Source organism: Hippopotamus amphibius, chromosome 1, assembly GCF_030028045.1.
Source record: "Hippopotamus amphibius kiboko isolate mHipAmp2 chromosome 1, mHipAmp2.hap2, whole genome shotgun sequence".
In the NCBI taxonomy this organism is placed as follows: Eukaryota; Metazoa; Chordata; class Mammalia; order Artiodactyla; family Hippopotamidae; genus Hippopotamus; species Hippopotamus amphibius.
The window spans coordinates 26,456,481-26,483,059 of record NC_080186.1 but is presented as its reverse complement, the minus strand read 5'-3'; the positions used below and the strand labels follow the sequence as shown (position 1 = coordinate 26,483,059).

Below are 26,579 nucleotides of genomic sequence, written 5' to 3'. Positions count from 1 at the left end.
AATAGAAAATATTCGAAAATAAAAATCCAGAAATTTCCAGAAAGCAAACTTGAATTTGCCATGCACAGGCAACTATTTATATGGTGTTTACATTGTATTTACAACTATTTACATAGCATTTACATTGTATTAAGTACTATGAGTAATCTAAAAATTATTTAAAGTATACAGAAGGATGTTTTATGCAAATACTAGGCCATTCTGTATGAGGAACTGGAGCACCCTCGGATTTTGGTATCTTGTTATCTTCTGCAGAGCAGCAATGTTTAATTTTAATGAAGTCCAGCTTATCACTTGTTTTCTTCATAGATTGTGTCTTTTGTATTGTATCTAATAAGTTACTATACCCAAGATCATCTGAGTTTTCTCCCATGGATCATCTAGGAGTTTTATAGTTTTACATTTACATTTAGATCTGTGATCTATTTCCAGTTAATTTTTGTGGAGGGTATAAAGTCCATGTCTATGACAGTGAGTCAAAAATTATCCTTACTCCTGTTATATTAAAACTTCTGTTGGCCGCACTGTCTTATCAGCGCTTTCTGTTCAAAGCTACTGTCTCCCCAGTCACTGCTGTGCAGGTGTGAATGTGTTACATCAGTTCATTTATAACTGCGGTGCGAGCAAAAATGGATGCCCCACTTGCGATTTGCACGAAAAAAGAGCAGCATGTGCAGTGATTTGGTTTTTGTGGTCTGAGGGTGTACCTGGTGCCGTTATTTATCGAAGACTTTGCAAGCAGTGTAGAGAAAGTATTGTGTCGCAAAGAAGGTCACCTATAGTCCTGATCTTGCTCCATAGAACTTTCACTGTTTGGTCCCCTGAAAGCAGCCCTACGAGGATGAAGATTCACTTCTGATGAAGAAGTGAAGACAGGGGTGCATTCGTGGCTCACAGCTCAGCCTAAAACATTGTTTAATGAGGGAATATGAAAGCTTGTTGACAGATGGACAAAGTGTATTGAAAAGCAAGGAGATTATGCTGAAAAATGATGTAATTATCTTTTCTAAAAGTTAATTAAAATAAATTCTACAGCCAGAGTACAGATAATTTTTGACTCACCCTCATAGATTAATTTTTGCACGTGGTTATCCAGTAGTTCCAGCACCATTTGTTGAAAAGACTGTCTTTGCTCCATTGGATTGCCTTTGCTCCTTTGTTAAAGATCAATCCACTGTATTAATATGGATCTGTTTCTGGAATTTTGATCTATTTGTCTATTATTTCACTGATATCACTCTGTCTTGATTACTGTAGCTTTATATAGTAAGTCTTGACATTGGGTGTCAGTTCTCCAAATGTGTTCTTCTGGATCTTTTGCCTCTCCATATAAACTTTAGAGTCAGTTTGTCAATATCCACCAAAAAAACTTGCCAGGCTTTTGACTATTTGTTTTTACCTATATCCTTTATCTCAAACCCTGCCTTCTCAGCATCCCCTTCCAATTAGAATGATAGGATAGGGGCTCAGGAATGAGTTCTGGGGACTGCTGTGTAGAGTTGAGGAGATGGGTGGGGTTTGGCAGTGGCAATAGGAACCGCATGATAATAAAGATGCACAAAATCTACCCTCCCTCACCCTCGCCCCGTTTTCCAGTGACCTCCAATGGGCAGAGCAGGCTATATGGAAATTGAGAGACTAATTCTCTCTAATCCTCTTCCTTCCTGCAAGTCTTTCTTAAGTGTATGACTTTGCCTGACCAGAAGGCCCTGGAAAGAAGGCGCTGAGCCCCGAGTGACCACCTGCCTCTTCTCTCCGTTCAGGCTCCACTTCCTGGTGTTTGATACAGAAGAGGTCCATGACGTGCTGCGCATCTGGGATGGACCCGTGGAGAGCGGGGTTCTGCTTAAGGAGCTCAGCGGCCCGGCCCTGCCCAAGGACCTGCACAGCACCTTCAACTCGATTGTTCTGCAGTTCAGCACTGACTTCTTCACCAGCAAGCAGGGTTTTGCCATTCAGTTCTCAGGTCTGTGCCCGCCTTCCACCAGCCCCCTTCCATCAGCCCTGCCACAATTCCCCTCTTCCTCCTCCCTCAAGTCCCGTCTTTCCTCCATCTCTCCACTCAGGTAAAGATATTTACTGAGCATCTGCTCTGTGCCTGGTCCATGGGTAGTACTTGTTCTAATACCTGTGCCGAGCTTACTCTGATGGGGGAGACAGGCAGGTGGATAGACGCTGACATACAAATCAACAAGTATGTGGAGGGAGAAATGTGAACTATAATGGTCACCTTGGAGCATCAAGGAGGATGTTCCAGGAAAGGTGATGCCCAAGCTCCAACCCAAAGGATGAATAGAAGTTACAGGAGAAAGGACAGTATTTCAGGGAGGGCGTAGTCCACTGTCACGTGGATTTACAGTTGCCATGGAGTTGCACTTGGAGGATTCATGGGTCCTTATTAGATGAGTAAGAGAGAAAAGGGCATCCTGGGTGCAAAGAGCGTGTGGACACGTGAGAGGCAGGATAACGGGCTCCAGAAGTGGAGGGTGAAACATCGAGAGTGTGGAGGGCGGCAGGGGAGGGACAAGCTGACATTGGTTTGGGGCTCAGTCACGGGAAAGCTGATCTGACATGTCACACGCTTAGTTTGATGTGGGTCTCAGTAAGGACTGGAAGCCAAATATGAGTAATCTAAATTCAATTAATTATGTACTGCGGTAGCCAATTATGGAGGAGCATGACAGAGAGCTACCAAAAATGGGCAATGCTCAAACATCCAAGTCCTAATATTAGCTCATTTCTATGATTGGTCCTGCCTCTCCCTGCGATGCAGCACCTCATCTCCTCTGAAGTGCCTCTTCCATCACTCATCTCCCTGCACGAGTGACTCTGCCTCGGTCTACGCTTCTGTTTATTATACAGCAGCTGTCTTCATTACCATCTCCTTATTCTACGGTGTGTGTGGGGTGGGGGGGGGGGGGTGCGGAGTTTCCATGGTGATTCCAGCAAGGCTGTGTGGCACTTGGGCCATGGCTTTGCCTCCACCCTCTCACCTGGTAGGTGTATCAGTGGAGGGTGGTTGTGTATATCTCTAGCACCAATAAGGCTGTAATGGCATTACAGAGCCTACTTCTGGCTCTTTAATGCATCTGTCTTCTCCATGGAGAGCAGCATTTAGCAGTCTAGGGGGCAAATGAAGGTCTCCAGGATTGTGTTCCTATATTCTCATTAACTTGCCCACTTAACATTCATGCAGGCTGGCAGCCTTGCAAGAAATAGCTCCTTGCGGGGTTCATTGGGAGTCTTCTGACTGGAAATCCCGGCACGTATTCACCCACGGAGAGGGTCCCTGGGACCAGTCAGTAACACTGAACTCACCTAAGATTAGAGTCCCACTGTGGGGCCACAAGGGAGTCATTTTAAATAAGCATTTCCCAACATCTGTTCCCAGGCATTCCATGGACAATTAATTGGTATTGCAGGAAAAGGAAGTCTGCGTGACCAAGTCATGTCGGGAAGTTGCTTAGGTTGAGGCAGACCTAAAGAGGTTATCTGTAATTCGGAGCCTCTGAGAAATTTGTTCTGCTGAGGCAGGTGAATTCAGAAGGTGTCTGGTAGGTCACCTGACTTTTTTCTAGGCCATCTCAAGAGACTAGCATTTCATGGAACAAACTTTGGAGATTGCTGGAATAAGCAATAGAAGCATCTCCCAGCAGTAAGGAGGGTAGAATGCTAAAGAGATAGCTCAGTCCACTCGCTGGGGAAGGAGAACTGGGAATAATTAAGCCAGACGTGTATTTTCTCTGGTTATGCTCAAGCTGATAAGTATGGCTTTTTTTTTTTTTTATTATTGAATGTTAACTGGTAATTTGTAATGTTTTTGGTGTTTTTTTTTTTAATTTTATTTATTTATTTATTTATTTTTGGGGGGGTACACCAAGTTCAATCATCTGTTTTTATACACATATCCCCATATTCCCTCCCTCCCTTGGCTCCCCCCCTCCCCGAGTCCCCCCCACCCTCCCCATCCCAGTCCTCTAAGGCATCTTCCATCCTCGAGCTGAACTCCCTTTGTTATACAACTTACCACTGGCTATCTATTTTACAGTTGGTGGTATACACATGTCTGTGCTACTCTCCCGCTTCATCTCAGCCTCCCATTAAAAAAAAAAAAAAAAGCCCATCCTTGTACTGGCAAATTCCTCCATGAATTTGCCTTATCTGACCTCCAATGTGTCCTCACGGTTTCCACGTGGGGCAGAGTCCCTGGGCACTCCCAAGAACCATGCCTTCATCCAGCAGCTCCGGCTGCTTCTCACGCACTGCCCTGCTCGTAGAAGCCCTGTTCCTCCTTCAAGTTCATCTCAGATGCCACTTCTCCCTAAGCTCCCCACTCAGAATAAATTGCTGTCGCCGATGGCACCCCCAGCACTCTACTTCTGTTTCTTCAGCACATTGCCAATTCCAGGCGTTCGGCCTTGCCTGGGATCTGGCCACCTACTTGCCAGCCCACAGAAAGCTCTTAGAGGGTGGGGGCCACCTCATGCCCATCAGACCCCTCCACAGCGTGCATCTGCAGCAGGAACTCTCTCGCTGCTTACTGGACCATTGGGCACGTGAAGACATGAATAAATGAATGGGTGGTTTTCTCTAACAAGGGTTTCCTTGGGCAAGCCATGCTGAGCATCACTTATGTCCACAGAGAGAGGAGTGGGCAAAACTACCTGGCCTGGGCTCCAGGAAGGCTGTACCAGCCTGGTCTGGAGCACTGGTTTACCTGAGGTTTGGGAAAGGTCACCTTCCCTGTTGCTGTCATCACTTAGCAAATACCAGCACTCCTCTAGGGAAGAGAGCACGGCTCACCCCATGTTCACGTTATAGTGTGTGTTTGACAGCGGATTGAACAGAAATGCCAGGGACGATTAGTGCAGGCTTGGCTTTATTGAGTAAACATGACTGTGTAACATCTAACATCCTGTCTGTACCACGTGGATCCAGCCTTTCCCTGGAGGCTTTGCCAAGCAGCTCACATTCAGGAGCATTAAAGGGAGAAAGGGAGAACGAAAAAAGGTGAGAGGGAGCATGGAAGGAGAGGATAGTGTAATCACTGCCACCTTTAGAGCCAGCCGCACCCTAAACTCTCTACGACATTATCTCTTATAATTTTCACAAAAACCATAAAGTATGGGCATCATTATTAATCCATATTGCAGATGTGGGCTCTGAGGTCCAGAGAGGTTTCTCATTCAAGGTCATCTAGTTAATAAGCAGCAGAGCCTGGGTCAAAACCCTTGTGTCTGATTCCCAAACCTAGGCCCTTAATCATCGCACTCCATTGCCTCCCCTATAAATAATCTTTCCGAGCATGGTCAGAACAGTGAGCTGTTTTTCTTCCAGGGAATCATTTACATGTGTATGCTGTAAAGCTAGAGATGAAAGCTAAGTCTGTTTTTAATTGGGAAGGAAGAAGATTGGTTCTTGTTCGACACTATAAATAAATTCAGTAAGTGTCTGATGGTGATAGTTTGTTCATTTATTTATTCACCCAAGAAATATTTGTGAATACCACTGTGTGCCGGGTACCACTCTAGGCCCTGCAGATACAGTTGGGAGCAAAACAGCCAAGGTCTCTGTGACCATAGAGATGCACAAGTGATCTACAATAAAGAGGCAGACACATGAACTAGCAAGATGATTACAGATTGTGCATGCAGAGAACAAAACAGGATAATGTGACAAATTTGATGGAAGGTGGGTTAAGGGATGAGCCTGGAAGGTGGGTTAAGGGATGAACCCAGAAGGTGATCAAAGAGGCCTGTCTGAGGAGAGGATATTGGAGCTGAAAACTGAATGACAGGTTGGAGCTGGCACAGGAACATCTATGGCAAGAGCATTCCAGGCAGAAGGGCCAGCAGGTGCAAAGGCCCTGAGGTCAGGGGTGGAGGCACGGCTGAGCTGGCTGTGTTGAAAGGAGATTTTACCAATGTGGCTGGAGCATAGTGACAGCAGAACATTGAGGGTGTTAATGATTAAAGCCACATCAAAGCAAAGGGTAGGTTTTAAAATGTGATCTCAAAAGAGGAGGGTGTAAATACTGTAAACCAGGAGTTGGCAAGCTTTTTCTGTAAAAGTCCAGGTGGTAAATATTTCAGGCTTTGTGGGATTCACGATCTCTGTCATAGCAACTCAACTCTGCTGTCAAAGCACGAAAGCAGCCGTAGACAATATGTAAACGAGTGAACATGCCTGCATTCCAATAAAATTTTATTTGTAAGGACAGGCATAGAGCCAGTTTGTTGTACGCTGCCTGAGGCATTACTGGGTATAAGGTATTAGATATTCTAACTCCATGCAATCCTAGACCTTATAATTAGTGATATTAGTGTGTACAGTTGCCCTGGGCTTTTCCGCCAAGTAGCAGAGGAGGGTGAATGCATATCCCCGGGAGATCTGGAGGACGTAGGAAGCATAAAATCTCTTTGAGGCTTCCTGGTTTGCTTAAGAAATATGTGAATTTTACATCCTACTCCATAATAAATTCATTTGCTTTAGTGAAAAAGTTATTTTTCCCAGAATTTCTGAGCAAAACTGACCCTCCAAGTTAATGACGTTATCCATCATGTGTCCTCCAGAATCTCCTGTCCCTGGGGCCTGCCGGCCACAATCTGTGAACCATGACACAGGCAGGGACCATGGAGGAAGCTGGGGTTGATGCAGCTGGACTTCCTCTTATACCGTTTCCCTTGGTGTGTTTTTCTCCTGCTGCGTTCTGTCCATTCGTTCCCTCAGTCGTGTTTTTATTCATTTATTCCTCCCTTCCATCATTCATTTGACGTTTGCTTTTAAAACACATTCTTTGTATTATGCTGTCTGGTAATAGACCACAAACATCTCCCAAATTCCTGAGTTTTTAGAATTTTTAATACATCTCAGCTACTTAATGTGTATTTTGAACTCTACTTTGCCACTTGCTACAAACACCAGAATTCTCTCAGATTTGTCTGATGAGTTGTTGGTTGTTTGCCATGCAAGGGAGAACATGACCTTCACCCGACCTTAGTAACTCCAAGCATCTTCTCAACCACCGCTCAACGTTCAGGCAGGCCAACTCCCAAACTCTTTTGCAGACCTTTCTGATTGCATAGTGGAGTTTATATTTAATTACCTCGTCACTCCCTCACACAGATCATGTTAGCTACATTTTGCAAAATTGCAAGGCTGATCCATGCAGCAAGGCTTGTATCCTTAAATCAAACTGAACTCAATCCTACAGTCATAGCAGTGCAGTGATGCTTAACTCAGAGTGTAGTATCCCGTGACAGGTGGGTGACGGTAGCGGTGAGGGTACCAGTGGAATAGGTGATGGTCACAAGTAGTGGTGGAGGTGGTGACTGTAATGGGCGTGAGAACAGAGATGGTGGCATTGTCGCTGCAGCTGATGACACTGGCGGGAGGTGATGGAGATTCTAGCAGTGGTCCTGGTGATGGAAGGGGTGATGTCAGTGAGGGTGGTGAGCCGGGAGCCTCACTGTCTGGCAGGAATCTAGGCAACCCCCCTTCCTCCTCTGTTTTCTTATCCCAGTGTCCACAGCAACATCCTGCAATGACCCTGGGGTCCCCCAGAATGGGAGCCGGAGTGGCGACAGTTGGGAAGCCGGCGACTCCACGGTGTTCCAGTGTGACCCCGGCTATGCGCTGCAGGGAAGCGCAGAGATCAGCTGTGTGAAGATTGAGAACAGATTCTTCTGGCAGCCCAGCCCACCAACGTGCATCGGTACAAAGTAGCTGCCGTGGGAACCCTGCCCTCTGGTCCCACCACTTGTGTGCTCCAGATCCCCCACCCCCTTAAGTGGCAGCTGCATCTTGAGCCTGGCCAGGAGAGTCAGAACAGCTGAAAGTTGCAGACAACTCAAAGTTTACTCTGCTTTGCATCCATATGTACACACACACACTCACTCACTCGCATTCACACACCCACACTCTACACACCATGAATTCCTCACTCTCCAAAATAGTCCCAAAGATTTTTAAGCCAGATGTGTCTGTCCCTTTTCTCCTGACGCAGACCATATAGATTGGAAGGAGGACCTTGGGTCATCTCAGGTAGCAAGGGTCTTCAGGTTCTGAAATGACCCTTCTATTACCTGGAGCCCTAGAAGGGCACCCGCAGACCTGGATATAAAGGAAAGGCCTTTGCTCTTCCTCTTCGCAAGAAAATTATTGGTTCCCTGGCTTTTGATTCTCCAGATCTGTCGTTAGTCCTTAAATCTCCCCAACTGACAGATGAAGCAGTGGAGGCTCTGTGATGTGTCCGAGGTCATGCAGCTCGTAAGGGTTTGTGCCTGAGTAATCAGTCCTGCTCCCTAGCTCCTTAAGGCTGGGAGGAGGAGGGAACTTGAAGGGAGAGGAGGACAGGAAAGAAAGAGAAATCTACGGAAACAAACATCCCAGGGGCTCACACCCACATGGCTCTTTTCCTCAGGCAAAATACTGGGTGCGGTTCTCTCCTGTATCAGCGATAGATATTGGAAGAGACCAGGAGTCCTTACTGTGTGCAGCCCCGTGCTAGACATTTACTTACACAACCTCACTTAACTTTCCCTACAGCTCCCTGTAATGAGCACCATTTGCTCCTTTCATAGTAGAGGAAACTGAAATTTAGGCAACTTTGAATATCTTGCCTCACATCACAGAGCCAAGATACGGTAGAGCCAAGATTCACACCCACATCAGTATAAATGCAAAACTCTTCATTTTCCTACCTCCCACACTGACTCCTACCCTGGAGATGGGCTCAGGGGACTTGCCGTGCCCACCCCCCAGGGTTGCCCTGCACCTCTTTGCACACAGGCTCCGTGGGAGGTGCTGTCTGGGCATCTGAGAACTGGCCTTTGCTGGTCATACTCTGAGGCCCGGCATGGACAGTGAGACACTCAGTCCTGTTCCTCGGTGGCAGTGAGGAGTCACGTGGGTGGGTGTGGTAGGAGCTCCATGAATGCACCGCGGACAGGAAGATGCAGCCTGGGTTCAGAGCCAGCTCAGTTCTCAACTGTGTGCTGTGACGTGTTGACTGAGGACAGGATATTGAAGCAGACAGATCCAGGTTTAATTCCTGGCTCTGCCACTTACGAGTTCAGGGGCCTTGGGGAAATCGCTTCAACTCTCTGCCCCGCAGTTTCCTCATCTGTAAAGTGAAGTTAAATATACTTCCCTCGTGGCATTGTGGGGGTGAGGACAGAACTAACCCTAATCTCAAGAAATACTCATTTCTCTCCTTCCCCCCCTTTCCTCCTCTTTTCTTCCTTCCTCTCTCCTTCATTCCTTCCCTTCTTTGTTTCCTTCTTTCAAGTTTTCAGACCCCCTTCCCTTCCCTGAACCAGAATTCCATCTGGTCAAGTGAATTCTAGTGATGCCCGGGGCCAGGGGGCGGTCAGATGACCTAGAGGCTCCTTCCAAATTCAGCCTTCTCTAAGGCTGTGATTCCTTCGGTTTGTCTTACAGAAAAGCAGGTCCTGACACAAGACTGTCCCAGGTGGAGTAGGAGGGCTACCCTGTGTTGAGCTGGCAAGAGCAGTAAATGTGCAGCCAGCAGGGCAGAGAGGTTAATTCAGCTTTCATTACCCATTCTTCTGCGCTCGGCCTGGGGAAATGTTCCTCGCAACTAAATGAACGTCTGCTGGAAATCCCAGTGACAAGCCCCTAATTTCCAGTTCCCTTGAGAGTCTGCCAGGACGGGTCTGGCAGGCCTTCGTCCCCCTGCATTATAGGAAGGAAGCAAAGGAAGATAGCATGTTCACTGAGCGCCATCCCCATGCTAGGCGCTGGGCTAGACATTGTAGCTACGTGTTCGCAAAGGAAATCACTATGCAGTGAGTCTAGAGCTCAGGTTCTGGATTCCAGCTGCCGGGGTTCAAATCCCACTTCACCACGACCACCTCTGTGGCCTTAGACAAATCATTTCATCTCCCTGTGCCTCATTTTCATGCCCTGTAAAGCAGGGGAGATAACAGTACCTACCTCATGGGGTCGTTTGGGGGATTGAATAAGATAATGCTATAAAGCGCTTAGAACCGTGCCTGGTTCATAGTAAATATTATGGATGGTAGAAGTCATTATCCCCATTATTCTTTTTTTTAATTTTATAGATAAGAAAACGGAGGCTCAGAGAGGTGGGATGGTCTTGCCCAAACTCACAGCTAGAAGGTGGCTGGGTCAAAATTTGAACCCTGGACTGTATAACATGAAAATCGATGGTCTTTTTCACAACTCTCACCCCGCGGTACCCCTGGCTCTCTTGTCAGCCAGCTGGAATGGCCAGCACCTGTTCCCACTCCCTCCTGGGCATCCTGGTTTGTAAGGTCAAGCCTGGGCCTGAGGGCGGAGCCGGTCTTCTGTTTGTAACTCACCGCGGGGAGCGGACAGGCCAAGGAGGGAAGGGAGACCTTCCTTCTCAGCCCCAGCCCCAACCCCGCCTGGGTATCTGCTGAAAGGATGGGGTGCTGCTGGGATGTCACTCAGGCCTCACTTAGTCTCCTACAGCTCAGCTGTCCTGCTGGCCAGCGCCTGGGCCTAGAAGGGGAAGGGGACTTCGTGCCCCTCAACCAGCCCCACCCGAGCAGCAGAACCCACCCATCCGGTGGGTGAAGCAGCCCAAGAGTCCAGCCAGGGCCTTGAGGACGACTGGCAGAAGGTGGTGAGGCCCAGGCTGGGGTCCTGAGTGGGAAGAGGATGCCTGATTGTCTGATGCTGGGGGGCCGTCTGGCAGGGAGTTGGACCAGGGCGGGGGCCTCGAACTCAAACACACTGAGAGCGCTTTGGGGGCTGGTGGAAGAATAACGAGAGCAGTTTTGAAACACCCAAGTTCGCCCCATCTGTGGCAACTTAAGAGAAGTAACCCTGAGCTGTAAAGGAATATCGTGCCTAGCAGCACTTGCCCGAATGGAGGCATCACTGGAAAGATGCCCCAGGAGCTGGGTCCACTGCCAGGACCCAGGCTTTCTATTCTCACTGGCTGCATCACTGTGCTTCTAGGCCGTCCTGGGTAGGGCCACTCTGTGGACTGGACCGTGTGGTCTTGCTGTGTTAAGTTCAAGGTTTTATCCTGATCAGACAGGCCTCTACTCTGTCTCATCCATCTAACCATCTTGTCTAGAGAAGGTTCGGTGGAGAAGTGAGTGAGATACAAGGCAGGCCAGACTCTAGGGACCATCCTCCCTCCTAGAAGCTCTTCACCTGGGGCCCCCTGCCTGCTGGCCTGCAGAGAGGGACAGCCCTCTCCACTCCCACTGCCCCAACAGTTCCGAGGCAGCGCAGAAGAATGGGGAAATGACGGACTTTGGGGCCAGAGAGATGTGGGTCTGAGTCTCAGAGTGACTCTGGGCAAGTCCCTTAACCTCTCTGAGCCTCAGTTTCCTCCTTTCTGAGTCGGGAATAATGCATAACTCATCAAGTTGTCATGAGACAGAAATGAGGTGATGGATCTAAAATGCTGTGTGTCATGTCTGGCGTTTAATAGGTGTCCACTTGAGTGTTTCTGGTACTCAAGGTGGTACTTGAGATATATTTTCCACAGAAGGAAACCCACAGTACTCACGACCCCTCAGGTTTTATGTTCAGCCGCATTAGGGCTTTTATGGCCTGATCTGAAGACCTACCATTTTGTAAAGAGACCCTGTTGGGGATTGATCCAGCCCTTGAACCTCACCCCCGAGTAAAAGTTATGCTGAGGCTATAAAGCTCGGCTCGGAGGCAATCAAATGGCCCCCTGAAGCTCAGTCCTGGGTGTACCCTTGGCTCCCACCTCCAAGTCCAGTCCTGGACTTTCTGTGGGCTATTTGCCTCCTCTACCGCCAACCTCCAATGATGCCCTGAGGTTTTCAGACCAAGTCGTGTTTATAGTCTTAGCCATCTTTTCCTGTTAGTGGCCCCGTACAACCACCACCCCCTCCCCGCCACCAGCCTCCACTTTATGTACCACCTGCTACGGTGCAGTAACCCTGCCATTCAGGGGAGAACCTGATTCAGGGTCTGGAAAGTGCCCCAGAGGTCCCTGGATGAGCAGCCTGCTGTGTCCCTGGCCACATCCCCATCCCCGCCTGCTGGAAAGGCCCCTCATCTCAGGAGAAGGGGACCACCGTGGCTAATTGGGGATTTGTAACATCTCCAGACAACGGAGGAACACATGCTCTCTTGGACAAAGGCTTTTGAGAAAATTGGAAGGTATCTGCAGCCCCAAGCAGGTGCCAAGAGCACCGGCTGTGTAGGAAGCCAGGCACGCTTGGCAGGTACACACGACTGTTTTCTGCTCCTCCTGACATCAATGCACTGGGACTCGTGGTAAATACCCACAAAGCCTGCCCAGAAATGGGATGTGAGGCCCTGGAAGGAGACTGTGTATTTCATACCTGAAAGCCTAGTGATGGCTCTGTATATTGACTACGTACAATATGCCAAGTGCTTTCACATCCATCTCCAAAATCTTTACAACCACCCCATGAAAGAGGTGTTATCTCTGCAATAGAGGAAGGACACTGAGGTCCAGAGAGGTTAGGTAAATTCCCTAAGGTCACACAGCCAGGAAATGGCCGCACCAGGTATTTTGGTTTTGCTTTTTTAATAACTTAGTGAGGTGAAATTCCCATAACATAAAATTAACCATTGAAAAATAAACAGTTCAGTGGCGTTTAGGACATTGGAAACGTTATGCAAGCACCTCCTCTATCCAGTTCCAAATGCCTCCATCACTTCAAAGTGAAACCTCACACCCATTGCACTCCACCCTCCCCTGGGCCCCTGGAGCCAAGTTCTAATTTAGGTCTATCAGACTCCGTCCCTCCTCTACCAACATCTGTTGAAAGGTGACCAGATGAAGGGGACCGTCTCACCCTCATCTTCCTCTCTCCTCAGCTCCCTGCGGGGGAGACCTGACGGGACCATCGGGAGTCATCCTGTCACCAAATTACCCAGAACCCTACCCGCCGGGCAAGGAATGCGACTGGAAGGTGACCGTCTCGCCAGACTACGTCATCGCCCTGGTATTTAACGTGTATGTACCTTTCCCCCGGGTGGGAGATGGAGGGTTCAGAGCAGCTAGGGGTGCAGACCCGGGTACCTGGGTGAGTATACACAGGTCTGCTGTGAGCGGGGTTTCACTTCAAAGTGGGTGAAGGAGTCCAGAGACGGAGAGAAACCAGCATTCATTGAACATCTCCTGTGTGCCCAGCACTGTGCTCCGTGGCTTCACACATATTATTGTCGTATTTAATCTTTATGATAATGTATTATTATTATTATTATTATTGTAATTAGCTCTGAAGATGCCAAGATGCAAAAAGTAAGGCCTTGCTGGGTCCTTTCTCCCCTGCCCTTCTGAATTCTCCTCCTCTGCTCACATCAGTTCCTCGCATCCCCCTCCCCAGCATGGGAACAGCCCAGGTGTCTGGCAGCTGCTCCCCCATCAAGCTCAGGCTCTGTCTCCTTGGTTTCTTTCAGAAGCAAACTCTTCAAAAGAATTGTCTTTGCCTTTCTCTCCTTTCTCGCCTCCTGTTCACTCTCAGATCACTGACATCTGGTTTCTGCCTCAATGGTTCCACTAAAAACTCCTCTGATAAAAGACACCCACCCCACGCACTCCTGGTTGCCAAACCAAATAGCACTGTCCATGCTTTATCCTGTTCATGACTCCCTCCATCCTTCCCAGGCTTCTCCCCTTGGTTCTGTGGACGTACTCCCCGCTGACCCTCCAGCTTCTTCTGGGACGTTGTGGCTTCTTTTTCGTGCCCTTTGTCGGACTCTGTCACAGACTCCTTGTCCACATCTCCTTCCTGGACAAGCCCACCCACTCCGATGCTTCACTCTCCTCTTGTAAACTGGAGACTCCTGTCTCCCACCCACCCAGACTCCCTTGTGGGCTGCAGGCTCCATAGCCAACTGTTGGATGGTCTCTGTCTGATGCCTGCAGGCTCCTCAATTACAACATGTACAAGACTAAGCCTCTTGCTTCTCCCCGCCGATGAGCTCTGTTCTGAAAATTGGGGAGCGGCCCCATCGTCCACCTTCACTGCTTCTTCCGTTAGTGGCCAAGGCGTGCAGCTTCTGCTGCCTTAACCTCTGATTTTCCCCTCTTCCCCATCCTCCTGGCTATTGGCTTGGTTGAAGCCCTTATTGTTTCCCATCTAAATTACTGCCATAGGCTCCTAACTGGTTCCTCTGCCCCTTCTTTGCCTTCTGTGCCAGTCTCGTCTTTAGCTAGCTGTCAGAGTGATGTTGTCACTGGAAAACGCTGAAATATGCACCTCATTTTCCATTTTAACATACGGTAATATACTACTCAGCAATAAAAAGAAATGAACTACTGACACATGCAACAACGTGGATGAATCTCAAAAATATCCCGCTGAGTGAAAGAAGACAGACGCACAGGGTACATAATGTATGATTCCACTCGTATGAAATTTCAGGATCAGCGAAACTAATCTAGGTGATAAAAATCGGTGCAGTGGTATCTTCAGGGGGTGGGGAAGATTGATAGGGAAGCAGCACCTGGGAACTTTGGGGGATGGTGGAAACCTTCTGGGTCTTGATATACATGTGTCAAAACTGAGAGTGATATACTTAAGAGCTGATCATTTCCTGGTGTATAAATTATCCCTCCGTTCAAAAACAAACAAACAAATGTATCCTTGATTTTTGAATCCTATAATGTCTCCTTCTTCTTTATAAATGAAGGTTTCAAACCTTTTGTTTCCGGGGGTTTTTTTGGTCCAATCTTTTGAGTTTCATTCCAAGCCATCTGGCCCCTGCCTACCTCTCCACTCAGTTCCCCAACCTGGTCCTAACCCATCCCCATCTAACCCCTGAGCTCCAGCCAGAATGAACTACTCACAGTCTCCAAGTCTATTTCATGCCTCTGTGACTTTGCTTCTGCTCCTCCCGTCACAGCGACTTCCTTTTCCCTCCTTGTCCAACCACTGACAGTCTTTTAATGCCCCAAGACAAGCTTCATTCCCATCCTCCCCGACGAACCTGGTGCTGTTCCCACATGCCTGTACAGACTTTAGACTTTGTTGTCTTCACGTCTGTCGCCTCCTTCAGATCCATCACCATCTTGAAGAAGGGGTGGTGTCTGACACATCCCTGCCTCCAGGCACCTTGCGCAGTGCCCGGCAAACTGAGGGTGCTCAGATAAAACTTTATGACTGAAGGAAGCCAGGGGCAGATGGAAGGCAGTTCAGAAGTGATGGAGCTATAATTTGTGACCCAAACTAACTCACTCCCAAACTCCTCCTTGGTGCCCTTTGAAAGAGCAGGTGAAGAAGCTGAACTATGGGGGCAAGAGAACCATACCACCCAGAAATGGGGGGAGTGACCCTGCAGCTGACACCAGTGTGAGAGGGAGCTGTGTAGGAGGGAGGCCAGGGCACACCTGGCTCCACCTCCAGTCCTCCCCGCCCCCCATCCTCTCTGCCAGTCCCACCCCTTTTGTCCTAGATATTTCATGGCCTCGTCTCTCTGCCAAGTCTTAGCTAAAGGGTAGAACCGCCATTTTGTTCTCAGTCCTGCCAAGGGGAGTGTCTGAGTATCCTAGCCCTTGGCTGGACTATGAGTCAGTTTGTGTCAGAACTCTATTCTCTGCAAACTCATTTACTTCTGTTGTTTCCATCTTTGCACCCTTGATTGGCAGCAATTGCCTTTGTTGGATGTATCCCTTAGAGTGGCAGTGCTGCATCATAGGGCAGCTGTCTGTTCAGGTCTAGTGGATACTGCAAAACCGTTTTCCCAAGTGGTCGAACCAATCTACACTCGCACCAGCAGGAGGTGAGAGTTCCAGTGGCTCCACGTTCTTGCCAGTCCTTGGAATATTCCATCATTTCCACTCTAGCCATTGAGTGTAGGATAAAATCCACTCAAGAACTCTAATATTCAAATTGCTAAGCTAAGACAGTTTGTAAAATGGTTTTCTTCCTAGACTAGGGTCAGGATTTCTAAGAAAGAGGCACACCTTTGGGAGCCAGGAGGTGGGTAGGAGCAGATCCTGAGGAGAGCAGATGGAAGGCAGTGCAGAAGTGATGGGGCCCTGGCACAAAGGAATGAAGCGAGGGTCCTTCAGAACAGGCCCTTCCTGACTGGGAGTGGCTCCCCAGGTGGCTCTTTCCCCTCAGAAAAGGGGTGCAGCATAGGAGAGTATAAAGCGCAACAGAGGCAGGTAAGAGACCTGGGTTCTGGGTCTGCTCTGAGTTCTGACCCCTCGGTGCGTGGAGCTGGTAACTGAGTTTCCCTCCTGTGTGCAGCAGCGTAATAAACATAGACAACAATACTGTTCATAGTCATCGAACTCGCTAATAGGCTAGATCTTAATTATTCCAGCCACTAAAAAGAAGCAATAATTATGTGATGTGACAAAGGTGCTAATTATTGCTACAATGGCAATAATATAGCAATATGTAAATGTATCTAATCCACATGTTGGACACCTCAAATCTACATACGGTGTCAGATATATTTCAATTTTTTAAAAAAAATTTTTAAAGAGGGTGTTAGGTTTTCAGCTCCAGCTTTCTGGACGCTGAGACTAGAATCCGGCCCCTCTGCCCAAGCCTGCCTTATCCATCTCCTCTCCCTCCTAGGAGGTCACGGGGGCCTCATCCTCACCCTCCGCACCAGGAGGTCTCAGGGGTTGGGCGCCAGTGGGATGGAGGGCTTGCTGTCTGGGAGGCCCCATCTTTGGTTGAACCCGAGGCCGGGTACCAGCCTTTATTTGACCTTAGTGGGGTGGGGGCGGGATGTGTTTGTTCCCCAGCTTTAACTTGGAGCCTGGCTATGACTTCCTCCATATCTACGACGGACGGGACTCTCTCAGCCCCCTCATAGGAAGCTTCTACGGCTCCCAGCTCCCAGGCCGCATCGAGAGCAGCAGCAATAGCCTCTTTCTCGCCTTCCGCAGCGATGCGTCCGTGAGCAATGCCGGCTTCGTCATCGACTACACAGGTAAGGGCCCGGGGGCCAGAGACGGCCAAGGTCAGGGCGAGTCAGAGCTGGCAAGGGATGGGGAAGGTGTCGTGTAGTGAGGAGAGCGTTGGACGGGATCGTGGGGAGCCCTCTGCCACCTGCAGAGCCTTTCTGCAGCCCTCTGGGTGGCTTAGTCCCTCACACCCAGATGCCCGGGTCCTGGGAGAAAAGAGGCCCCACATTCTTCTTGCCCCTCATTTCTGTTTCCACATCACTCCTCCTCTTAGCTCCCTTTTCTATAAGGAGCATGCCTAGATCTTCTTCAGTCTCATAACCTCAGCCCATGTGATCAGCTAACGTCTTCGTGGCCACACCCCTGCATTTGCTAAGGGTTCTGATATGAGGCTCAGTCTTCCCCTCTACCCCAAAGCCTCCCACCCTCCTGGATAACTTCACTGCCCAAGTGGACAGCCCATCCAGCTTCTGGGGTCACAGTGCCTGGACCACTGTCCGAAGGACCTTCCTTGTCCATCCTCTGGCACCTTGTCATAGACTGGACGCTTTCTGATCATTCCTGATCACATTTTCTCATCCCTCCAGCTATCCCATCTTTTTATTCTCATTCCACTTTTGGATTAATGAAGGCAAGCTGAAGAGTGTGGGGGCAGCAGATTTTTTTCTTAAAGGGCCAGACAGTAAATATTTCACACGTGTGAGCAGTCTATCACGGTTACTCAGCGCTGCCCTTGTAGCATGAAAGCAGCCAAAGACTGAACAGAAAGGAATGAGCGTGGCTGAGTTCTAATAAAAATTTGCTTACAAAAACAGGCCTTGATCACTGTCCGGTCAAGGGCATTGACAGATCAACTGGGTACAGGGCTTGTGTTTACTACTTAACAGATGTGTGGCCTTGAGTATGTTATTTAACCTCTCCAAAACTCCATTTCTTCATCTATAAAATGATGGTCATATAACTCCTACAGCACAGAAACATAATTGATGAGTCCGTGCATTAAAGCCCTCGGTCTGGGGTCTGGCACGTTCCAAACATTCTGTAATGTTCACATCGTAGCTGCTGCAGGAGGAATATTCTGGGCTCTCAAGCACGCCACTTTCTTCTACTCTGTTATTCTCTTTTTGACCTTTTCTTCTTCTCTAATGATCCCATGCCCCATTATCCAAATCCTAGCTCCATTTTTTGCTTGATTTGCGAGCTTGGCAAATTACTCTCTCTTGGAATCCATTTCTCCAACTGTAAAATGGTGGTAATAATAGTTATGTTGCAGAAGGTTAAAATTAAAAGATATTTTATCCATATAAATGATATGTGTGAGGCTAATGCCCAGTGTGGACTAAACACTCTGTAGCTGCTCTAGAGAAGATCGGTTTTGTTACTGCTACTGTAACCCCAGTTCACCCAGGCCTCATCAGCCTGTGTGCACAAATGGGGTCACAGGAGCAGTGAAAATTAAAAAGTTCCTGGCTCATGTCCCCCACTTGCATAATGTGGGACCTCAGCCACCTTTTAAAGTGTCCCTTAATTAAATACTTGCGGCAGCTCCCAGGACTATCTCGCGGAGGTCACAAATAATCCCAATCATAATGGTAGTAAACTTAGCATCTGCCAAGTGCCAGCACCATCCTGAGTGCTTCACTTCCATCAGCTCATCGAAACCCTCATAACCCTTGATCACCTGCTATGTGTCAGATACAATTCTAGAAGGTGCTTGGTGCGAAAGTTGGAGAATGTTTTGCCTGTGGTCGTCTTTCCTCGTGGGCTGGCCTGCGAAGTGGATACTTTTCCCCCTCTCTTCCTCCAGACACCCGCCATTCAATAAACCTCCTGCACTTAGTCTACACAAGCTGATATCAGAACAAACACAGTCACAGGTTATGGAATCCTAACAGAAGGCGTGCCTTCGACTCCGCCCGGGACCCCGCCTCGCTCCTCCCGTCACCATTCCTGCTGCTGAACCATCATCATCTTTTTTTATTTATTGTTCATCTCTTAAACACACTCTCATCCGTCCCCTCAATTTTTCTGCCCCCCGATCCTTCCGTTGCATAAACCTTGCACAACTGCACCTTTTATTAAGCTCACACTCAAATGGCTGAGCACAGCCAGAAGTCACGCAAATGTGGCACTTGGAGCCACTGCAAACGATATCCTTTAACTCCAGCCAGGCCTTAGCAACAACCAGAGCCACATCTGACTTGTCCTACCTAGGTATTCTACATCACAGAGATTCTAAAATTTTACCCCAGGTGTCACCACTTTCCGTCTTCTTACGAGATGACTGCATTTCATCATCCCTGGATACAGTGCTACTAGGTAGAAACTCCCTCAGCTTCCTCCCCAGTCACCTTGTCATGGCAACCTGGCTGTGGCCTCCTCTCCCCCAGGTTTTCTCAATGAAACCACGTGCTAGAGCCACACTTCTAGGTCTTCTTTCCCAAAGAAGCCCCTTCCACATTCAGCTGTTGGCCCGAGACCATTTCTAGAGGGGTCCTCAGATCCAAAACACAGCTCCAAGGCATACAGCCTTCCAGGCTGCCACCTGCGCCAGCCAAGCAGCTGAAGGAGGCCAATTACTAGGGAGAGGGGAGGGGCGGGGCACAGCTCACCTATACACCTTCCACCACCTGTGAGGATCTGTGGTACAAGTGCCAAATAAATGTGTCTGCTTGGGGTGGGAGTTATCTGGAGCTGCCTTCCTTCCTTCCTTCTTAGATTACACACCTCCTAACATAGGTCACCCCTCTACTATGTCCCTGGCCTATGGTCAGGTAGCCCACTTGATGGAACCCAGGGACACACTGTCTTACCCCATGGTTTCCTTTTCCATATCCCAGGATCCCTGGATTCCTAGAATGGGTCTACTCTGCTACCAGATCCCAAGAACTTGATGATATTCCCCCATCTTCAATACCTATATAGGGGAAACTGCAATCACTTATTACCTACATGGCCTTAAACAAGTTACTTAACTTCTCTGAGGATCACTTCCTCATCTGTCAAAGAGGGACAGTGACACTAAAGGAAGGGATTGTTGTGAGGGTTGGTCAATAGGCACAGCCACTAGCAGAGTACCCAATACCAGTAGGTAGTCGGCACATACTTTGATCTACCCTCTTTCATCCCATTGCCTTTTTTTCCTGGGTGATGGATATTTCATTTGTTCTGCCCTTGTTTGGAGGGGAGAGCCTCTCTTCATGGGGCTAGCCTGGTAGAATGAAGTACATTTTCTCTTCTGTTCATTGAAGATATAAAGTATGAATATGATGTTTTGTACACACATATATGTGGGTGTGTGGGACATACATATACACACATATATATGAGTGTGGGAAATATATGAATATTTGTGATGTGTGTATATGCTGTCCTGTATCGTTCTCCAATCCATGGCAAAGAATTTAGACACTCTACTCCCTGCAAGTCCATAGAACACCCTAGATTGACATGGTAGCTCACCAAGACTTGCACACTGAGACAGGTGTGGGTTCTTAGGAAACGAAGAATTGGCCTCAGCTATCTAGAAGCCATCTTCTGTCCAAATGCAGAATCCTGTTCTCTCAGAGAGATCCAGGGCTCCACTAGTGCCGAGGATCTGGGTCTCTACAAGCTGTGGCTTTAAGGTTCTGCTCTGGGAGATATGAGGACCCACTTGGAGAGGTGTTGCCAGACACAGCCGGGCTTAGCCCAGTGAAAACCACTCTCTGACCCAGGTCAACCCCTCCTTCGACCCAAGGTGAACAGACCAGGAGCCTTTCCCCATTTCCCATCAACTTCCCAAGGGGGAAGCAGAAACAGTTTGGTCCCATCTTAGTAAGGGATCATTTAGTTCACATCAAGAAACTCACTCAGACCAACTTAAGCAGAAAAAGGAGCAATTTATTATAAAAATGTGAAAAACAGAAATACTTAAACCAACTTGAGACAAAAAGAAGACTTTATTATAAGAAAACAACTAACAGCCAAACTGATTTAAACTAAAAAGCATTCTGTATTTTAACAACACGGATGATAATAACTCACTCTCACTTAACACCGAAAGGGAATACATTTTCAGAATACAAGAGCCCAAGGGCAGGTAGCATGACCTCCCAAGGGACTTACATCAGGATGGGAAAATCGGGAACTGAAATCACCCTACTCCATCTCCGGGACCACTCAGTCTCCTCCCTGCTCCTTTCTGAGTACTTGCTACATTTGCCCTTCTCTGCAGGTCAATTTTCATTGCTTCTCCATTCTCCTAGGACAGTGGGGCTGCCTCACCCTTGGCTTTGAATCACTTCCCAGTTTGTATCCCAACTCCAAATCCCAAAGGACCATCATATTGACAAGCTTGAGTCAGGTGTCCACTGCGTGGTGGCATAGGATTAGGCTTTTGCATAAGGGGCAAAGGCAGATCAGGCAGTTTGATTCATGTCTTCACTCAATAATATTTATTGAGCACCTACTATGAACCAGACACTGTTATAAGGGCTGAGAACAGAGCAGGGAACAAAACAAAGTCCTCGCCTCCATGGAGTTCAGATCCTAGGCTCACAGGCATTTCTACTGCAGATGGGATGTTGGAGGCCCACCTGACTATAAGACAAAGATGTGTGGGTGGGGTGGGTTTGTAGATGTCTCTGTTCAGATGTCTCTGGAAGGTGGCTGTGCTGTGTTAGTCATCTCTGGGCAGGCCTTCTAAGAGATGATTCTGAATGCTGTCATGTCAACTGTGGATTTCTATTACACCATGCTCTGATGCACTTCTCATTGGAATGCAGCCTCCTGGGTAGTTTTACCCTCTGCTAGGAGGATGCAAGGGGGGTGAGGAGGAGCCTGTCTTTTGAACAGTTATTAAAAATGAGTCCCAGGGAGGTTTAGTGTCTTTTTCCAGGCCAGAGAAACCAGTAGAATGGGTGGTAGAGACCTTTAGTCTCATCTTCCAGCAGGTGTGGTAGGTTCCTCTTGGGCAGGGAGAGGCTAGGACATCCCTGCACGTATCTAGAGACCATTCATTCACTCAACAAATGCTTATCAAGCTCCTACTTTATGCCACAAACCCTGTGCTAGATGTAGAGGACACAGCAGTGAGCAAAGAGGTCATGGTCCCAACCCGAGGGGACCTTAAAGGTGAGTGAGGGAAACAGACAGTAAATAAGGAGACAAACAAGAAACGAGAAGCATGAGAAGTTAGGAAAGAACAGACCACCCTGAGAAACAGAAATGGGGAGGCCGCTTCAGAATGGAGATGGCCTCGCCAAGCAGGTAACCCTCGAACAGAGACCTCAAGGTTGAGAAGAAGCCCCCTGTGTAAGAGCAGGAGTGGGAGGGTTTCAGACAGAGGGAAGTGGAGTTCAAAGCAAGTGTTAGAGAATCTGAAATAACTCAGGAAAGGCCAAGATGAGTCAACTTTTGTTTTCTCTTTCAAGCCCTTGGAAGGAACACTGTAGGCCGAGGAGTTACCACTGAATTTCCACATCTGCTCCCATCATGACCACTCCCACCACTCAGCTCTCCCATGGTCTGTCTTTCTAAGTTCAAGATCTCTTCATTTATGCTTATTTTAAAAGTGACACATCGTTGTTGGAAAAATTCAAATAATACAGACATATTTGTGCCCTGAAAACTTACCATCTCCCACTGCTCCCATCCCCTGAAGTACCAGTATTAATGGTTTGTTATCTCATTCCAGATGTTTTACACACATATAAAGTAATGTACATTGTATACCAGAGACTGGCAGACTTTTTCTGTAAAGGACCAGAGAGTAAATATCTTAGGCTTAGGAGGCCAGATGGTCTCTGCTGCCATCAGTTCTGCTGTTGTAATGCTGTAACAGCCGTAGACAGTACATAAACCAACGGGCATGGTTGTGTTCCAATAAAACTTTATTTACAAAAACAGGCAGCGAGTCAGTGGACTGTGGTTTGCAGATCCCTGTTCTGTACAAATGGGGGTCATACCATGTATAGTAATCCGTTAACACGGGTTGGCTTTCTTTTTTCTTTTTCTTTTTTTTTTTTTTCTGCTTTGTTTTGGAATTTTGCCCAACAATAGATCTTGGGCATCTTTCCATATCACTATTTAAAGACTTTTGCTATCCTTTTCAAAGGTTGCTTATATTTCAGTGGATGGCTCTAATCCAACCTTTTTAACCAGTTCCTTACTGTTTGGGTTGTTATTTTCAGCTTTTTGCTGTTAATGGCGTTCGGAAATGGGCCTTCTCTGTTAGGACAGAAAGAATCTGGTTCTTTTAATTTTCCCATTTTGGAGGGTTTGGGGTTCGTTTATTATTATCATCATGCTGTTTTAGTCATTTAGTTTTATCATTCACAGCTGAGCTCTGGTTTGGCAGCCTGAAGACCTGATTTTGGTTTTAATTCTACCTCTTAATAGTTGAATGGCTCAGAAAACTCATTTAGGCTCTCTGATCACCACATTCTTCATCTCTAACCGGAACAGAAGTGTACCTGGCCCTGCCTGCTGCAGAGGCTGTTGTGAGACACAAATAAGATAACAGATTGGAAAGTGCTTTGAAAATTACGAAGCAATATTCCTGTGTAAGGGGCTATCATTAGCCTTGTCGTTACTATTAATGTGATGGTGCTTGGAATGATGAGCTCTTCTTGCTCTGACATGTGAGCACTGATAGAATAGAGTCGGATCATTGACGTGCTTGTTGATTTCCTAAGCCCGGAGGTGTTCAGCCAATCAACTCGGCATCCATTTATGAAGCCCCTATTGTGTGCCAAATAGAGCCAGCCCTAGTGCCAAGCTCTGTGCTAGTTGCCAGGGTTATGAGAAGAATAGATGATTGATCCCTGTCCTCTAGGAGTTCAGAACCCACTGGAAAGAAATACACGTACCCAACCTACCAAGAAAATCAAGAAAAGAAAAATGGAATTCTGCTGGAGAGAAGGCAGCGTTCAGGACACTTGCTCAGGGAGTTGGGCGCTGGAAAGCGTTTCCGCACAGAGAAGGGAGGAAAGGGCTTTCTGACGTAGTGCGTAGTTCGGAGCAGTCATACCCAGCTGGATATGCCAGTGCAGCAGGTACCCCAAAGCACTGTTGCTTCTGTGAGGTAGAAGTCTATTCTTCCTGTAAAAGAAATCTGGAGACTGTCATCCAGCGCTGTTGAGGTAGCCCCACCTAGGCGTCTCTTGTCTTTCTGTTCTACCGTGCTACGTGGTTCCCATCCTCAAGGTTATCTCAGGACCCACAGGGGTGACTGGAGGTCCAGCCATCGTGTCTGAGTTCCAAACTGTGGGAAGGAGGAAGAGGGGAAAGAAGGAAGGGTCAATGAGTGTTCCCGCAGCTGAGTCACCTTCCCTTAAGCAGTCCTTCTAGAAGTCCCACATGTATCCATTTAAGAAATATTTATTGAGTGCCTCTCATATGCCAGGCACTGGACGACAGCAGAGAACAAAACTGGAAAACTGCCTTCATGGAACCTACATTCTAGTGGAGGGAGATAGAAAGAAAAAAAAATAAGGTAACTATATGGTGCATGAGATAGTATTGACCTCAGTACAGAGAAACAGAGCAGAGAAGGGTGATGGGGAATGTTGGGGAGAGGAATACCACAGTTTTAAAGAGCTGGTCCGGGAAGTGTCATTGAGCTAAGTCCTGATAGAGGTGACAAGAGAGCCATGCAGATGGGGGAATGTTCTGTACACAGAGGCCAGTGTGATTGGAGCAAAGTTTGCAAAGGGAAAATAGGAATCAAGGTCATAGAGGGGAGGATTGGGGCAGAAAGTAGACTTGTAAGGATTTCGGCTTTTACCCTGAGTGAGACGGAAGGCAGTGAACTGACCTGACTGTGTTTGCTTCTCTTTGGCCAGACCTAGCTGCCTGGGAGGCTGGAAGGTATAGATCTTAGCTGGTGCCTTGACACTCGGAATGAAACCTGGGTTCTGTTATTGAAGGATGAAGTGAGGGGAATGGCTACTGAGTGCCACAGCTTGTTCTGCCTCTTATGAGCTATGTGAACTTGGTTCCAAGTTACTTAAGTTTTCTGAACTTCAAATCAGATTTGACCCACTCTGAATTCCTAAAAAGGACAGATGAGATATAAGACCTGGTGACAGTTCCCTGTATCTCTGCAATTCACAAATGGGCCACCCGATGGTCAGTGGCATTCTGGCCAGAGCCACTAAGCTTTGGGAGAGGACAGATTTGATGTGGGGTTCAAGCCAATACATCACAGGGCACATGAGGAAGCCACTGAGGGCTCCTCTGTTAGGTGAGGGGCCATTTTCTGGCTCCCATTTGAGTTTTAATTTAGTAATGTGTCCGGGACTGTTCCACCCTCAGCTCTAAGCAAAGACAACGAGTGGGACTGTCCCATCACCACGGCGCAAATGCAAGTGTCTAGACTTGACTGAATCACAGACTCAGAGTCAACAGGCTGGTCGGCAGCTGAGCAACACCCTCAAGCTATGACTGCCTCTTATACATGTAGCTTAAAGGTACCCATGGGACAAGGACAGTCCTCAGCAAAATTGCTTCTGACCTATTCATCTCTGAACTCTGATCCCTTCTGTTCTGGGTCTTTCCTCCTTAAATCTGCTCTTTGAATTTCTGGTTCCTTCTGTAAGGGCTATAGGCTCTTCTTTGTGAATCCCCATCTCTAGACGCCTCCATCGTGTAGCCTCCAGGATTCCGATGGTATCCTGATACTCCGTTGCATTTTCCTGACACTGCCCAGCCCTGATGACAGGTCTCTTGACCGTCAGTGGTTCTGGAACAAGGAGGTTGAGGAAAGGCAGCAGTGGATAAATGCAAACAATGGCTCCCAAGAGATGCTCAGGATTTCCAGCTGCTGGGAAGGGAGGCTGTGGAGTGAGTGTCCTTCTCCAGAGACTCGGAGCCCCAACTAATATTCTCAGTGGCTCAGGCAGCATCAAGTTCACTGCTGTCCAGTGCCCAGGGACAGAGTAGATGCAGGTTAGGTACAGCCATGGTATGCCTGATTGCGAAGACATACAGACATCAGTAGTCAGACGGAAAAATACTGCTGTTTTAATAAGCTGGCAAACACTCAGTGCCCCAACGCAAAGTCCTGGACTACTGCATTGGAGATCTGGACCCATCCCAGAGGCTAAAGTGGGGTTTCCTACTTTCTTCTTAAATCTTAATATCGGTGCTCATACACTCAGAAGTGCCCACAAGGTATGGACATGACAGCCTGAAAAGCTGGTGTCAGGCCCACCTACCTACCCAGCCAGCAGCACAGCTGTCAGCACAAGAAAGAAAAGAGAAAGCATCTCCGAAAGGGGCCCTGATTCCCACACAGAGACAGAAAACCAGGATGCCGCCATGCTGAGTGTGGAGGGTCAGAGCTGAGCCAAGGGGTGGACTGTGACTGAGCACTGACCTTCACCATAGCGACCCGGTCACAACTGAGGTACGACCCAAGGACTGTCGGCTCCCGCCAGTCAGAGCACCACGTGCCTCCCCAGGCAGGAGTGAGTCAGGGGTAGGGCCTCAAATGTGTAGACGCACCTCTCTCCTTTGTGGGTCAGGGCAAGAATGTGGGGAGAAGAAGGAAGATTTCACTCTCCAAAATGACTTCCAGCCCTGGTTTCTTTTTTTATTTTTTAATTTAATTTTTATTTTGTATTGGAATATTGTTGATTTACAATGTTGTGTTAGTTTCAGGTGTACAGCAAAGTGATTCAGTTACACATATACA

At 47.9% G+C, this 26,579-nt stretch overlaps 1 protein-coding gene across 2 annotated transcripts in view; it reads left to right on the top strand.

Annotated features, from left to right (window-relative positions):
* Window positions 1-26,579, top strand: part of CSMD2 (CUB and Sushi multiple domains 2) — a 629,134-nt gene that overhangs the window by 471,537 nt on the left and 131,018 nt on the right. For both annotated transcript variants that reach the window (XM_057744228.1, XM_057744218.1), the window contains exons 26-29: window positions 1,764-1,966; window positions 7,523-7,714; window positions 12,847-12,985; window positions 16,739-16,926. In XM_057744228.1, the coding sequence (XP_057600211.1) occupies window positions 1,764-1,966; window positions 7,523-7,714; window positions 12,847-12,985; window positions 16,739-16,926 (722 nt within the window). The remainder of the gene's footprint in view (window positions 1-1,763; window positions 1,967-7,522; window positions 7,715-12,846; window positions 12,986-16,738; window positions 16,927-26,579) is intronic.